Genomic DNA, 15678 nt, shown 5'->3' on the forward strand with positions numbered 1-15678 from the left:
AGCAAGCATAAATTACTGCAGTTTCAGTTTCTATTCTCACCACCAGACAGCTTGATGAGTGTGATATCCGTTTGATTTTCAGCTTCTAAGAACAGAGCTCTCCGGAGGAGCTCTCAGGAGGAGCCCTAAGGGTGGTGAGCCAGGGCAGCTGAGAATCGTCCTCTGCTGCACCAGGTGAGATCCCCTTGAACTTTGGTGCCCCAATGCACATTTGCTTTAAAAAGCCTCAAGGGGGTACCAGGTGGCACTGACCGATGGGCGACAGTAGCGGGGGTTGACGCACTGTCCGCAGCGTGCTTAGACTGTGGGGCTGCGTGTGGTGCCTCAGAGGAGGGGCCCAGAGGCTGCAGCAGGCAACTCCGGATGCAAGGTCCCTTTCAGCCCATCAGCCCCTAGCTGCAGCTGAGATTGCGCTCCACAGCTCAGTCCTGTTGTTCCTTGCCTGGAGTTGAAGACACAGGGAAAAGATAGTCCTCACATCAGTCAGGTAGAATCCTTAGGCGCTCATTTTTGTGGTGTCCATGTGCCCTGTTTCATGAACTCGGCATTGCTGGATTTTGTGGACCAGGTCATGTTGTCATTAGGCAAATGTTAACATCTGAGCCCCCGGGATATCCTTCACTGTTTCAAAGTGTGTGACTTGTGAGACTTGGAGAAAATCCAGGGCTGGAGAAGTTTTCACTGTCTTTAGACTGACTAGTAAGCTACCTGTGGAAACCTGGGATTATTTACATGACCTAATCAGAGCTAGGCTGTTCTACCTATTTAATATGAATTTGAAAGCTTCTTAACTGGGGGAGTAATTCAGATCTGCATGGAAGAAGGGAGGAAAGGAAGGATGGAGGGAGGGAGAAAAAATTATATGTTCACAGATATTTTCCCAATGCATGCCTTTAAAAGATTGTGTGTGTGTGTGTGTGTGTGTGTACGTACATGTATGCATGTACATGTGCACCATGGCATGCATATGGAGGTCAGAGGACAGTGTTTGGAAGCCAGTTTTCTCCTAGCATGTGAGGCCAGGGGATTGAATTCAGGTTGTCAGTCTTGACAGCAAAAACCTTTCAAATGCATTCTTAAATATGAAATCTAAGGGGAAGACTCTAATTCCTTCTGTTTCTAATACAGTAAATTACTGTGTTTTCAAAAATCTTGCTCCCCAATAATTAGAGAAAAATAACAGAAATTATATACAGGAAGTCTATTTGAAAGCTGGTTGGGTTTTGACTAAAGTATTATCATTTACACCCTCCTGGGGTATAGTGACACTTGTTAATACATTGCCTAGCTTTATTTTTATTTTAGGTATGTGAGTGTTTTGACAACATATACGTAGGTGTATGCAATGCCCATGCAGGCCAGGAAAGGGTGTTGGATCCCCTGGAATTAGAGTTATGATGGTAGCTGGGAACTGAACCCAGGTCCTCTGTAATAGCAGCCACTGCTCTTAACCACTGAGCTAGTTCTCCAGCCCCTCTGATGTTGCCTTTTATCTTCTAATTTCCATTCTTCTCTAAGGTAATTGAATGTTGGGACTCTAATATATTTTATGTCCACAGAACTGAGCATGGTGTCAGGCTTGTTTAAAACATGTAGATAGTATGCGATGTCAAGGTTATGTCTATCCCAGAATTTAAATGAGCTGAAGTCTCCTGTCTGATACCTATATTGTAAATCAGCCTTGGTCTAGAACTATCCCACAGTTTATAAGGTGACACTGCAATATTAACAGCATCCAATCAGATTGCACTTTGCATTAGAATGACATGTGATTAGCCAATAGAGAACATTGATATTTCTCAATTAAGAAATTTGTCGGTTTAGAAAAACTTATTGAGGCAGTTGATTCCGATGGGGAAGTTTTGGTAGTAGTCTATAAAAGTGAGATGGGCAGATTGGTTTTAATTCCTGCTCCACTGAGTAACTTAGAGAGGCTCTAGGCAGTCATTCGGCGTGTGTACATGGCCCTCCCTACATCTGAAAAGGAAGAATAACACTTTCATCTACAGGGTTCTTTTAAAGACCATGGAGAGAATGCAGATAAGGTGCCACTTCCAGAACTTTTCTCTCAGAAGGGTTTATTAATCAGGATATATTTTTTTGGAAAATTATTAGAAATAACATTTTAGGGAAATTATTAGAAATAATATTCACATGTAATCTTCATCATCATGGGCACGATGGAGATAGAGGGGCTTCATAAGACCCTGTCTCAAAAAATAGTCAAACAAAAGAAAGACGCCTGTGGTAATGTGTGTTCAAGGCCAGTTTGTGCTACATAGTAAGTGTGAGGCTTGGGCAACGTGCGACTCTGACTCAAGAAAAGAAAAGAATAAAGAAAGAAGGAAAAGCGTATGCACACATGCAACAAACAGGAAAGAGATTACACTTGCTAATAGACTTGTCATTTGAAATGGCTTAGAGATCTTATTTTCTAGTAAAAAGGGTTTTTTTTGTTTATTTGGTTTTTGGTTTTTGGTTTTCAGATTACCATGGCATCTGGAGTCAACATGACGTCTCCCATTTGTCTAGTAGAAAATGAAAATGAGGAGCTGAGGGTGAATCCCAGTGCAGTTAGGGTTCTTGAAAAGATTACTCAGCCTGTGGTGGTGGTGGCCATTGTCGGGCTGTACCGCACAGGAAAGTCCTATCTGATGAACCGCCTGGCAGGACAGAACCATGGTGAGTGCTGTCCTGGAACAGAGACTGTTTGCTTGGAACCACCGACAGTGTAAGACGATCATCCCTGCTCAGCTCAATTCCTGTAACCATCCCCTCTCTCCCACTTTATTTTTCTGCAAACATAATCAATGCAAATGCATTTCATCATGTCTTTATTAAAATAACGAAGGAGTGGTGGGAAAGAAGTGAGGGAGAGGAGGAGGAAAGAAGTGATGATTTGTGTTAATCCCATATGCTGTTGGAGTTATCTTTGAATACACACAAGAGTACATAAAACAGCGTGTAAAATATGATTAATTAAGGGAATTCTTATTTAATTCTTATTTATTTAATTTATTTCTCGACTATGTCAAGAAATAACACTGTGTGAACAGCCAAATACCCTACTCCTACTCATTCACCTCACACCCTCCCAAGGCTCATCAATATTTTGATTTCATGAAACTTCCCCAACTGATTTACAAAAAAACAGTTATACAATCTAAATATGCACCTACAAAAATCAGTTCGCTTTTACCTACATTTAAACTTCATAAATAATATACTTATTTATACATATTTAAGCATCTATTTTAATATATAAGAATATATACTGGATGTATTCTGGTGTTGTTTGCACCTAATGTTTATGAAATTCATCCAGTTTGTCATATGTATTATTGTTATGTAAATTTTATAGTATGCTAATATATGAAGATAACACTATTTATTGTGGATACATTGGTTTATTTTCATGTTTTATCCTTAAAAGGCATAAACTTGTCTTTTATTTTGGTACAATTTTCACACAAATTTTCCTTGTATAATATAACCAGAAGTGAATCTCTAGTTTGCAGGATATTTGTATGCCTAGTGTTTCCAAATAATATCAAGTTGTTTTTAACTTCATTGTGTAGTTTACATGCTTATCAGCAGCAACTGAGAATTCTGCATTTTCTTACATGAATTCAGTGTGATTTTAATCTGCACTGGTGTGGCGACTTTGGTTCAATGCCACGGTCTTTGTGATAGATGTAGTGGAACAGCTTTTCACATCTTACCATTCACATTTCCTGTTTTTGTTAAATGTGTGCTCAGGTCTCTTTAAGAATCAACCCCACCCCTTTACTTCATTTTGATTTCAAGAGAACTTGCCCTTGGTCCTCCTTTCACCTTCTCCCTGTGAAGAGCCTGCAGCTCCATTTCCTTCCTGGCATATTGTGACTTCATTAACTCGCCATCTTTATGCAGTTAGGGTAGAACCTCAGCCTCCTGCGTCCTACGAACTCACTCACACTCATGTTGCTCTCTTCTCTTCCCTGGCAGGCTTTAATCTTGGCACCACAGTGAGGTCTGAAACCAAGGGCATCTGGATGTGGTGTGTGCCCCACCCCACCAAGCCAAAACACACCCTGGTCCTCCTGGACACTGAGGGCCTGGGCGACGTGGAAAAGGTGGGTCAGAGAGTCATGGAAGGATCCTATCTGGATTTCACTCATCATGTACCATTTAACTGCCACTTTAATTCAACCTCCGTGCTTATTACTACAAAATGCAAATCCAGTTATGAATAAAAAGACTAAACTGTTTCTTTGAGTTTATTCTTCTGATAGCTTGGTTTAACATGGGATATTTGTTCTTGCATGAATAATACAGCTTAGTGAACATTTATTGAGGAACTGAGTTTCAGGGTTTCATGGTATATTCTACAGGTAATGCAGTGCAAGATAAAGGCCCAGAGCCTAGTTCAGAGAAAAGCAGCAAGATCAGCACAAATTGCCCTGGGTGTGCAGATCAGACCCTTTACCCAGTCATTTGGATTAGAGAATGCTTCTGGGAAGAAGGGCTATCTCAGCTGTCAATAGGTCAATAGGAAGTTGTGTCTAACTTGAAGATAGCAGCAGTACGGTTAGACTTCTATTACTGCCGAGACAGGATCAAACATTTTATTACAGTGAGCAACATTCTTAGTAACGACCTCTGTATTATACCAAGATGTGCTCTTGTAGAAGCAGATTGCTGTTTGACCTAACCTCTGTTTCTATTTATCTGGATTGGTATTTTAGAGATAGTGAAATAAGGATTTGAAAGACATTTCTTTCTCAAAATATAAAAAATTTCCTGCCTTCTCAATCAAACCTGGTAAACGTACAATGCATATGCTGTATATGTGCAAGGGAAAGACACCATAGTCCATACTGATGACACTGTAGGACTTATTGACTCAGAAGCTTGTGGGACTTGGTTGTATCTGTTTTTGACTTTTGTGGCAGCACCTCTCACCTCGAATCTCATTTTCAGCTCCAACTTCTAAGCCCTCACACATAGCTACTGCCTCAGTCAATTGGAATAAGTATGTAATACATTAATATGATCCATGCATGATTTCCTTCAATCGACAAGTATGCATTCTAGCAATTCTTTCAAAAGAAGATATTTGGGGACTGGAGAGATGGCTCAGCAGTTAAGAGTACTGACTGTTCTTGCAGAGGACTGAGGTTTGATTTCCAGCATCCACATGGTGACTAACAACTGTCTACAACTTGAGTTCCAGGGGAATCTGATGCTCTCTTCTGACCTCTGCAGGCATTGCATGACATGGGTGTACTTACATACATGCAGGCCATATATTCATACACATAAAATAAAAATAATAAAGTATTTAGAAGAAGCTATTTTGAACCATAGGCATCACATCCCAGTTACCCTGTCATGTCTCCTGAAGTTGTGTAGCACTTGTTCCTTTGTATTAACATTAACTATTTTTCTTCACACACCAGCATTCTGCTCTTGGCAAAGATGATCATCATGGCTGTATCTGGGTATTTACATGCCTTTGTGTCTTTCCAGATTGTCATCCGAAAATCTGCATTCACACAACTCAATGTAGTATCTGGTATTTTTTAAATATTCTGAGAATAGTTGTTGAATTTCAGTGACTATTCCTGTCTCTAATACAGCCACACTCAATAAAACTTTACTAATGAAATGGCTTCTGATCATTGCATGCATGCTATGCTTAAGCACTAGAGCAGGCATTTTACACATTTTGACACTGTTATAGATTTTGGTCATGGAAACTGCAGCACTGATAAAGATCAGTTTCAATACTGAGAAGGAAATGTGAATTAAGATATTCTCCAAAGCATCTCTCTTCACATTACTACTCTGCTGATTGTCAGCTGAAGGTGAATGAATGAATGAAAGGATGGAGCAGAGACTTACTTCCCTGCTCCCGTGTGTCTTCCAGGGGGACCCTAAGAATGACTCCTGGATCTTCGCCCTGGCCGTGCTTCTGAGCAGCACCTTTGTCTACAACAGCATGAGCACCATCAACCACCAGGCCCTGGAGCAGCTGCAGTATCCTTTCTGGGACCAAGCCTCTGGTTCATTGTGTCTAAGAGAACAATAGCTGAGACTCTGCGTTCTTAGAATTTAAGAAAAGCAAACACAGACAGACAAAAGAGGATGCTTGTAAAATGGTTGTAAGCGAAATCTGGAAAGTACGACATGATGTTTTATTCTTTAGCTAAGATTCCAGCTATGTCACTGAACTGACTGAGCTAATCAGAACAAAATCCACTTCAAAATCTGAAGAAATAGATGACTCTGACGAATTTGTAAGTTTCTTTCCAGACTTTGTCTGGACTGTTCGGGATTTCACTCTGGAGCTGAAGTTAGATGGACGCCCCATCACAGAAGATGAGTACCTGGAGAATGCGCTGAAGCTGATTCCAGGTATCAGAGCCTGGCCTGGGTGGGGCAAGGTCCCTAGTCCCCTCATTCAGCACTTGGCATAAATGCTGATTTTGAGCCTGGATTGATCTCCATGCCAATGATAAACTGGTGATGGTTGAAAAGCAACTGGTGTAATTTTTCCAGGGTTATTAACCCTAGAAAATCCTCAGCAGCTGAGGTTCAAGCTCACTGGAAGCAAAATAAGGCATAAACATTGGACCGAATTATCTTAGACCTATTAATACTATGAAAAAATATGCAGATTGAAATACATTCTATAGTTTCAAAAGCCCCAATTGTGCACCTATTAAGTACTTCTGTTCTTCATATATAAAACTAAGAATTTGATAGACAAAGTGAAGTGATCTAGTTTTCAAATTGTCATTATTTTCCACAGTGTATTTCCCTAGCAGTTGGCTAGTTAGTGTTTTCTGGAGAAAAGGTATTATGTAGTGAATAGTTAAGAAAAAGTGATATTTCCTTTCAGTAGGACTCAAATATTTCATTTTTACCTTTTTTTGTAACATCAATCACTTGACAGTGAATAACTTTGACATTATAGATTTATTGAATATACCATATTTAGCAAGATAGATGACTTTGGGCACTTGAGGCTTCTCAATAACTTTATTCATTCATTTATTTTGCTTTCAAGAACCATTCATTGAACACTTGTGTAGCACAGGATCAGTGTGTAATTCTCAGTTAAGACTAATAAACTCTAATTTAGGAAACGGAAGTGATCTTCAAATTACATTTGATTTAATATTGTTCTTTTTCTTTATAATTTTCAAGGAAAAGAATCTGTAAACACACTTATGGCATGTGTCCATAGCTAGTTGATATTTGTAAGAATTTTTCTGTCTTGACCTGGATATTATAAGTCTTCATACAGTTTTCCTAGTAGCATCTTTATTATTTTTCTGGTATCACTTTATTCTAAGGCCCAAATTTCACTTCTGACAAGGATAGAGTAAAATCAGAAAAATACTTCAAAAAGTTTGGTTTTGTTGCCTAAGCATCCAGTAAACATTTACTAAATTCTTAATCCATTGGAGTCTGTGTCAAATGCTAGGGAGACCAAAGATCAACTGTCCTCATTCCCTGGATCGATGTCCTCTTAATCGCCATAGTTACTTCATTGCTTTTGACTTCTAAACAGAAATGGATTTGTCCTGTCTTAGATGCTCAACAGAAATAAAATGCCATGTGGGTGAATTATAGGAAGAGACACAGGGAATGTACTTATCCTAAGCTCTATGGGAATGAAAACACTGTGCCCCTTGATGAAGACTGTCCTTTCAAAGATCAGATTTCTTTGTTTCACTTTTACAGGCAGGAGTGTCAAAGTCCAAAATTCGAACATGCCTAGGGAATGCATCAGACATTTCTTTCCAAAACGAAAGTGTTTTGTGTTTGACCGACCTACAAAAGAAAAGGAACTCTTAGTCCATATTGAAGAAATGCCAGAAGATCAGTTGGATCATAATTTCCAAGCACAGTCCCAAAAATTCTGTTCCTACATCTTTGCCAATGCAAAGGCCAAGACCTTGAAAGAGGGAATCACTGTCACTGGGACCCGTGAGTCATCTTTGCTCCAGAAACTCTCTGCTTTTTAACTGTGTACTGTAAAACTGATTATGCTTTTGCATCTCATATGAACACAGGGAGACAGCTCTTCATGCTACATAGAGAAATTTATCTTTCTTAACTATTGTCTCTCTACGTGGGGCTTTATTGAGACCTAATACATCCTTGGAAACTAATGATTAAGCACAGCTAAGGTTAAAGAGAGAATTCCTGTGTTTGAATTACAAGGAGACAAGAGCTTCTTTGGTTAGAAAAGAAATTTTGTGAGTTTACAGTAGGTTTATTGTAAATAAGAGACCCAGCTTCCTAAAAGCTCGTTGTGAGTTTGAGATCCAAATTCACTATTATTGGGCTGGGAAGATGACTTAGTCAATAATCCCTCCCCAGAATCTACCTAAAACATCTGAGGGTGGTGGTATATACTTGTAATTCCAGCACTGGGGCAGGCAGACACAGGCAAAGCCCTGGGGCATCCTGGTCTGCCAGCCTAAAATTAAATAGATGGACAGCATCTGACACCAGAGGTTTTCTTCTGGCCTCCACACATACTCGCACACACACACACACACACACACACACACACACACACACCCCAACACGTAAATGTGCAACTGCACACACATGAACATACACACCCACACGCATACATAAATTCACTATTATCTGAGATACAGATGCATTTGTATGACACAAAGACACCAATCGTACAGTCACACAGTAGCCCCGTCCTGAGAAGAGCCGCTTCTGTGACATGATGCTCTTTGTCCTGAAATTCTTGATACATTTTTACATAGAGATTATCACATTCATTTGAGGTTGGGTCTCGTTTCACTGAGTCTGGAGCTGTTTGTATCACTGAACCTGCCTCCCCAGAAGGGCTTTCTTCCGTCAGTGCTCATTGGCCGTCCTGACCCCGTTCATCGCTTCTGCTCCCTTTGTCCTCATGGACCAGTGGCCAACGACCCACGAGGGGAGGGAGAGACCCCACAGGGTCCCACAAAGTAGGCTTTTGGTCTCATACATGTAATTGTCTTAGCCAAGATAATCTATGTCACTTTTATTTTCTACAAAAAATTGTTGACAAGATAGCCTGATCCTATTGTTGAGGGTTGGCAATTTAAACTGTACTATATGGTGCTGGAGGATGGAGGCCAGTGAAAGAGCCCTTGTCCAGTCTGTACAAGCTCTGGATTTGGTTTGATCCCTAGCACTGCAGTAGACAAGCAGCAAACAAATATTAACACATGATTTAAGAGCTCTAAAGAAATAATAAGAAAACAATGTTACTAGAAGAATGTAGCCTTTTTCAAATAAGAAGAAAAATTATACTAAATAATGCTTTGCTGATTTTTCAGAATCCTTATTCCTGAATCATGTAAAATCAACAAGGGCTAGCTTGACATTTAACTTTAAGTTACTTGGCTCATCCAGGGTTGGGGACTCTGGTGACAACCTACGTGGATGCCATAAATAGTGGAGCAGTGCCATGTTTGGAGAATGCAGTCACAACTCTGGCTCAGCGTGAGAACTCCATGGCTGTGCAGATGGCAGCTGACCGATACAGTGAGCTGATGGACCAGAGAGTGAGTCTCCCCATGGACACACTCCAGGAGCTGCTGGATGTGCACACAGCCTGTGAGAAGGAAGCCGTTGCTGTCTTCATGGAGCACTCCTTCAAGGACACAAATCAGGAATTCCAGAAGACCTTGGTGGTACTGTGCCTTGTCATCTTTTTCAGCCCTGATTCCTGCCCGCCAGGTTGTTGCTTAAGGCTTGCCTTTTTGACCTGTGGTTCATCTTCTATTTCTGACATAAGGAGCCTAGATTCTTGTGAGTAACAGGATTCTCCAGGTTCATAGTTGGCTACTTAAAACACGAGCGCTTGATAATTTTCATCCTGGGATAACAAATCACAATGAACAACTCAGCCTGAAAAAACAAATGTGCATTAACTCACAGGTCTGTAGGTTGTAAGCACAGTAAAGGGAGGCTGGGGTGCCCTGCTCAGGGCATCATGGGACTGAAACAAGGTGTTAACTGAATTGAGTCCTGACCTTCTAGCTTTGGAGAGCCTGATGACTCAAGCAGGAGAATGTCCTGGATTGTAAATTATGCATGTAGCAAATCTTTCATTGCTGTATCTTCACAATGCCCATATGCTACACAGGAGAATTAATGAAGGGTTCATGAATCTGTACAGGGAAGACTTGTCATTATTGTGAGGGATGCCTTGTTCACATACGTGTTTTCCTCAGATGCTTTATGAATCCTCTGAGGAAACTCTCCTGCCAGCCACACTCCACTTTCTACTGTTCACTTGATCACTGTGCTGAAGAAAGAAGCATAGGTCCTGCTGTTCAGTCCTATGATTTCATGGAGACGAGTCCCAGAGTAAAATCAGGGACTTTCCACAGATGCTCAGACAGGGAGTCAGGCATGGGACTGAAGAAAGTCTCCCGACTTCCAGTCTTCTTTGCATGTTCCAGTCCATTTGTGGTTGCCAGACTGCTTCTTCAAGACCACTTTGGACCTTTCTTCCGCATCTTCTTTTTATTATAGCTCTGCAATTCCTTGGCAGGTTGCCATAGAGAAAACAAAGGAAGACTTCATGAAAAAGAATGAAGAGGCATCCGTCCTACATTGCCAGGCTGAGCTGCAGAAGCTTTCAGAACCCCTCATGGAAAGTATTTCCAGCGGAGCTTTCTCTGTTCCTGGAGGGCACAGCCTCTACTTAGAAGCCAAGAAGAAGGTTGAGCAGGGCTATGAGCAGGTGCCCAGGAAAGGCGTTAAGGTGAGGAATGAGGGATAAGCACACAGTGCACAGTTACTCAGAGAATCTCCTTCCATCTAAAACTTAACGGCACAGAATCATTTGTGAGGAGAGAGCAGATCAGCTGATGTCTCTGGATTTTCAGCATTTCTTTTTGTTCAGAATGGAATCTTCTTTGTTTTCAAATTTTTCATTGTATATATTCACTGGACATGGTACTGTATTACACAAGGACATTTTCATACAAGTATATATTGTGTGATGGTATCTTCTCGAATCTCACCCCCTTCTCAAGCCAGAAATATTCTATGCCCCCAACAGTACTGCATAAATAATTCCATCTGGAGTAGCACATTTTATTTCCCACTTACTAAACAAGGCAGCTGTTTCTAAGCTAAATGAATGGGATTGAAGATTAAAGACACAACTTTGTTTGAAAGATGCTGATGATCTTGCCTCAGGTATAAACAACCAATTTGAAACATCAGGATAAGAATGACCACCCTGGCATGAACAGAGACCAGAAATGATAGCCTGATTAATAATATGATGGTATTAATAATAATGCTGACATATTTAACTCTCTTTTCAGTTTTTATTTTCCTTTGTTTTGCTCTGAGATGGTGTCTTGCTTATGACAATCCCAGACTGGCCTTGAATTTGGACTCTTTCCACCTTAGCCTCCCCAGAGTTAGGATCATTAACATGAGCCACCATACCCCATTGTACCATGCACATAGTCAGCAACCTGAAGGAACATGCTACTTTGGAAGTTACAATTCAAGCCTCAGGATAGTGTTATAACTAGGTGTCGCTGCTGTGCTCATTTTATAGTTGTGAAATGAGGTAACTGAGAAGCCAATGAGATGCTGGGCCACAGAAGAACTGGTGAGGTAGCTCAGGCACTTAGCAGCTGTCCAGACCTCAGAAAGCAGCTCAGGAAAGCTTCCTCTAAAAGAAAATAGAGTCAGGACGAATTGTCAATGGGTGTTAAGCAGGTTAACAAAAACACTATAAGCATCCTGGCAGACAAGAAGAATTTTGAGGATTTTCATAGATCTCAATGGTTATAGCCTGAATTGAGTTGTAGAAAACTGTCTGGAGCGGGAGTTAGAGCCTTTAGACGGGGCTACTATGTAACGTTTTCAAGAATCATAGAAGAGATTGGAATTACTGTTGTGGCTGTGCAAGGAAAGTAAACGGGGGATCTTATGGTGAATACAAAAATATACAGGGTTTAGAGAACAGCAGTATGTTTTGTTACCTGGAATTTTCTGGTTTCCACAGGCAAATCAGGTTCTCCAGGACTTTCTGCAGTCACAGGTCACTATTGAGAACTCCATCCTGCAGTCAGACAAAGCCCTCACTGATGGACAGAAGGCCATGGCAGGTACATAGGAAGACTCGGTTCTCACAGGGGTGGGTGGGCTCCTGCAAAGCCTGCTGACTGATGAATAGGAAGATCTTCTAGTATATAAGACATTCATCTAAATCTGAAACTAAGAGGGCAGCATGGCTGTACTCAGCCAGTGTGACAGGTGCCTTCTAGGATCACTCTGAATTGTTCTCTGGAGATGCGGTGACTAGAATTTGGACTTCTTTCTGGCAGTTTTCAAAATCAGTTTGGTCTCTGAGCCCAAGAATGGAGAGCTCAGTCCTGACTATTCATTTTTCCCTCTCTCGAACCTTTGTGGAACAGCTGAGCGGGCTCAAAAGGAGGCGGCTGAGAAGGAGCAGGAGCTGCTGAAACAGAAACAGAAAGAACTAGAGCAAGTGATGGTGGCTCAGGAAAAAAGCCACAGGGAAAACGTGGCCCAGCTGCAGCGGAAGATGGAGACGGAAAGGGAGAACATTCTGAGAGAGCAGGAGAAGATGCTGGAGCACAAGCTGAAGGTGAGGCTGGATGGGGCCTGGAAAGCACCAGAAGGACCATTCTCAGGCCAGGCCCTGTCAGACACCTCCCACTCAAGAGGTGGTGCTGAGGGAACTGCGTTATCCTTTATCACCGCGCGGGAAGCATCAGGCGAATTCCTCTCCAAGAGAGCTTTATGGGGATCCATGTCCTTAAGCACTTGAGAAGATAAGGGCAAACCTCAGACCTTCAGGGAGCCTGGGTTTTCAAGTGTAATTTTCTTCTTATAGGTCCAAGAAGACCTGCTTAATGAGGGATTTAAGAGGAAATATGAAGCAATGGATGAAGAGATAAGCCAACTACAAAAAAAGATTGAAGAAAATAAGGAACAGAAGAGCTCACTGGGTGCCCAGCTCTTCGATGGGATTGGAAATGTGTTACTCTCGGTACTGCCGGGTCCTGGTAAACTGGTCGGTCTAGGGATGAAAATAATGAGCAAAGAAATGAAATAAGCTAAGAACGTTTGCTAGGAAAGTGCAGGTATGGCTTCTTTTTTCCCTGAGGTTCATTTTGAAAGTCTTCATTGTTAGTTTCATTTATTAAAAATGTCAAAAATAAAAAGTAACCTCTTTCTAAATTTTTTGTGTTAGGTGTGCGTGTGTGTGTGTGTGTGTGTGTGTGTGTGCACGCGTGCGCACAGGCATGCAGGACACCTCGGATGTCTGATATCTGCCCTCAGCTTCCACCTTATTTTTCTTAAATTTACTATTATTTTTATGTGTATGACTGTTCCGCCTGCATGTATGTAAGTGCACCAGTATCGTGCAATGCCCATGGAGGTTAGAAGAGGGCATTGGATACCCCAGAACTGGAGTTACAGACGGTTGTTAGTCACCATGTGGATGCTGGGAATCGAACCCAGGTCCTCTGTAAGAGCAGCCAGTGCTCTTCACCGCTGAGCCACCTCTCCAGCCCTGTCCTTCCACCTGGTTTGAGACAGGGTTTCTTGCTGCTCACTGCTGCCTCAGCCAGGCTGGCTGTTCCAGGAGCTTCTGGGGATTCTCCTGTCTCCACTTTCCGTCACCTCACTGTGGGAGCACTAGGATTACAGGCATGTGCTGCCCTGTCCAGCTTGAGTGGGTTCTGGGGGATTTAACTCAGGTCCTCAGGCTGTACTCATGAGTCATCTCCCCAGGTGAAAACTAGTCTCAATATATCAGTACCTGCCAGAAAAAGAGACAAGTTTAATATTGATTATATTCATTTAAATAAAGTGACCATTTTGAATATATGATGAAGTGTAAGGGTATTGTTCTAGTTTGTTTCTTCATTGCTGTAACAAAACACTCTGACCACTACCAACTTGGGGAGGAAAGGGTTTATTTATCTTACATCTCCTGGGTCACAGTTCATCAGGGAGCCCAAGGTAGGAACTCAGGGCAGGAACCTAGAGTCAGGAGCTGGAGCACAGGTCATGAAGGATCACTGCTTACTGGCTTGCTCCCCTGGCCCCTGCTCAGCCTGCTTTCTTATGCAACACAGGCCCACCTGCCTAGGGGTGGCACCATCCACAGTGGGCTGGGCCCTCCCACATCACTCAACAATCAAGAAGGTGCTCCTCAGACATGGCCACAGGCCAGTCCAATGAAGGCAATTCCCCACTTGAGGCTTCCTCAACCCAGGTGTGTCAAGTTGACACCAAAGCTATCCAGCACAGGTATAATACATCCAAACCAATAAAACCCTATAGAATCAAATCATCCAGAAGCCAATAAAACCAATTTGAAGAAATGTGGAAACTATTACTGAAAATGACAAGTTCTTAAATGGAAAGAAATGAAAGTCCTGGTGCTTTTCCAGTCACTATATACATTTGTGATAACCGATACCAATATGTCAAGCATCTTCTTTGGAAATAGATTTGCTTTACTATCTCTGTGTGAGTGCCACAAGCAAAATAACCAAGGAACTCTGAAAACAAATAGAATGATAATAACTGAAACATGATAGCTCACCCCTGTAATCCTAGCATTTGGGAGGCCAAGGCAAGTTCCAGACTAACCTGGACTATGTGGTAAATTCCAGACCAGCCTGAGCTACAAGGTGAGGCTCTACTGAAAAACATAAAAACTAGCTAAATAAAATGAAACAAATTGAACAAATCTGAGTAAACAAGCTCTTCCCAAGTGGCCAAACAGTCCAATGTGTGGCATTGTAGAACCAGCCCCTGAAGGCTGCAACAAAGAAACACAACAAACCTAGAAGTCTAGGTGCCTCCTGGAGTCAGGTAGAAATTCAGGATATGGTCAATTTCACGATTTATTAACAATTCAGCCAAAATTGAAGAAAGAATAAAGTTGGAGTCATCTTTGTACATTGTAACAAAGAAAGATCAGATAGATCAAAACATAGATGTGCTGTTATTGAAAAAAAAAATGGGAGAGTTCTCAGAACAGAATCCTGGGGCAGGAGGAAGCCCTTTCCAACTGTGACATAATAGAAATGCAGAAAGGAAGCTACATGATGAGGGACACCAGCAAAACAGAAGAGAATGGAAAAATGAAGAATATAAATGTATAACTATCTTGTAGATTTAATGTTCATTTGTGAAATTGAGATATGGCACCTTCTTGACCATAGCTACATCATGTTGAAGTTTAGGCTGACTTTAGCCTCTGAAATTATCAGGCAGTTGGTCCAGGGTATGGGAACATATGTCAGCAGAACCCCAGTTGTCTTGGGAACAGATCAGCATGTCCTGGAGTGCACCTGCTAACTGCAGATTCACGGCTTCTGTAGGTTATGCTTGGCTTGCTTCTGCAAAATAGTAATTGTTGCTTAATAAATAGAAATTGTTAAGGGAACTTGGCACCTGTAACTTTTCACCCTGGGACTTAAACTTTTCACCCTGGTTTGGGTTTCTCTGTATAAAACTTACTCTAGAGATGGCTCAGGCTGCACTTGGGTTCTGACACCCTTGTGTAGTCACTGGCCAGCTAGTAAAAGACTTTCACTTAGAAAAAATTTTGTCTGAGTGATCTTCTCTGGTGAAGCACCTCACAACGAA

At 41.6% G+C, this 15678-nt stretch overlaps 1 protein-coding gene across 1 annotated transcript; it reads left to right on the top strand.

The window, feature by feature from the left end:
* Window positions 1-38: 38 nt before the first annotated feature.
* Window positions 39-13419, top strand: LOC103748846 (guanylate-binding protein 4). Its single transcript, XM_008851634.3, has 11 exons — window positions 39-174; window positions 2487-2682; window positions 3988-4115; window positions 5912-6021; window positions 6203-6399; window positions 7735-7980; window positions 9421-9701; window positions 10568-10780; window positions 12047-12149; window positions 12459-12652; window positions 12902-13419. The coding sequence occupies exons 2-11, from the start codon at window positions 2493-2495 to the stop codon at window positions 13121-13123; spliced, it is 1884 nt and encodes a 627-aa protein (XP_008849856.1). The 5' UTR covers window positions 39-174; window positions 2487-2492; the 3' UTR covers window positions 13124-13419.
* Window positions 13420-15678: the final 2259 nt, after the last annotated feature.

The sequence above is a fragment of the Nannospalax galili genome, unplaced genomic scaffold (genome assembly GCF_000622305.1).
Source record: "Nannospalax galili isolate Female #2095 unplaced genomic scaffold, S.galili_v1.0 scaffold1646, whole genome shotgun sequence".
Lineage (NCBI taxonomy): Eukaryota > Metazoa > Chordata > Mammalia > Rodentia > Spalacidae > Nannospalax > Nannospalax galili.

Excerpts from the sequence above, each read along its gene's own strand:
- LOC103748846 (XM_008851634.3), top strand. The coding sequence starts at position 2,493 with ATGGCATCTGGAGTCAACATGACGTCTCCCATTTGTCTAGTAGAAAAT. Across the intron at positions 4,116-5,911 it reads GCCTGGGCGACGTGGAAAAG|GGGGACCCTAAGAATGACTC; the intron begins GTGGGTCAGAGA and ends TGTGTCTTCCAG. Across the intron at positions 6,022-6,202 it reads CAGGCCCTGGAGCAGCTGCA|CTATGTCACTGAACTGACTG; the intron begins GTATCCTTTCTG and ends CTAAGATTCCAG.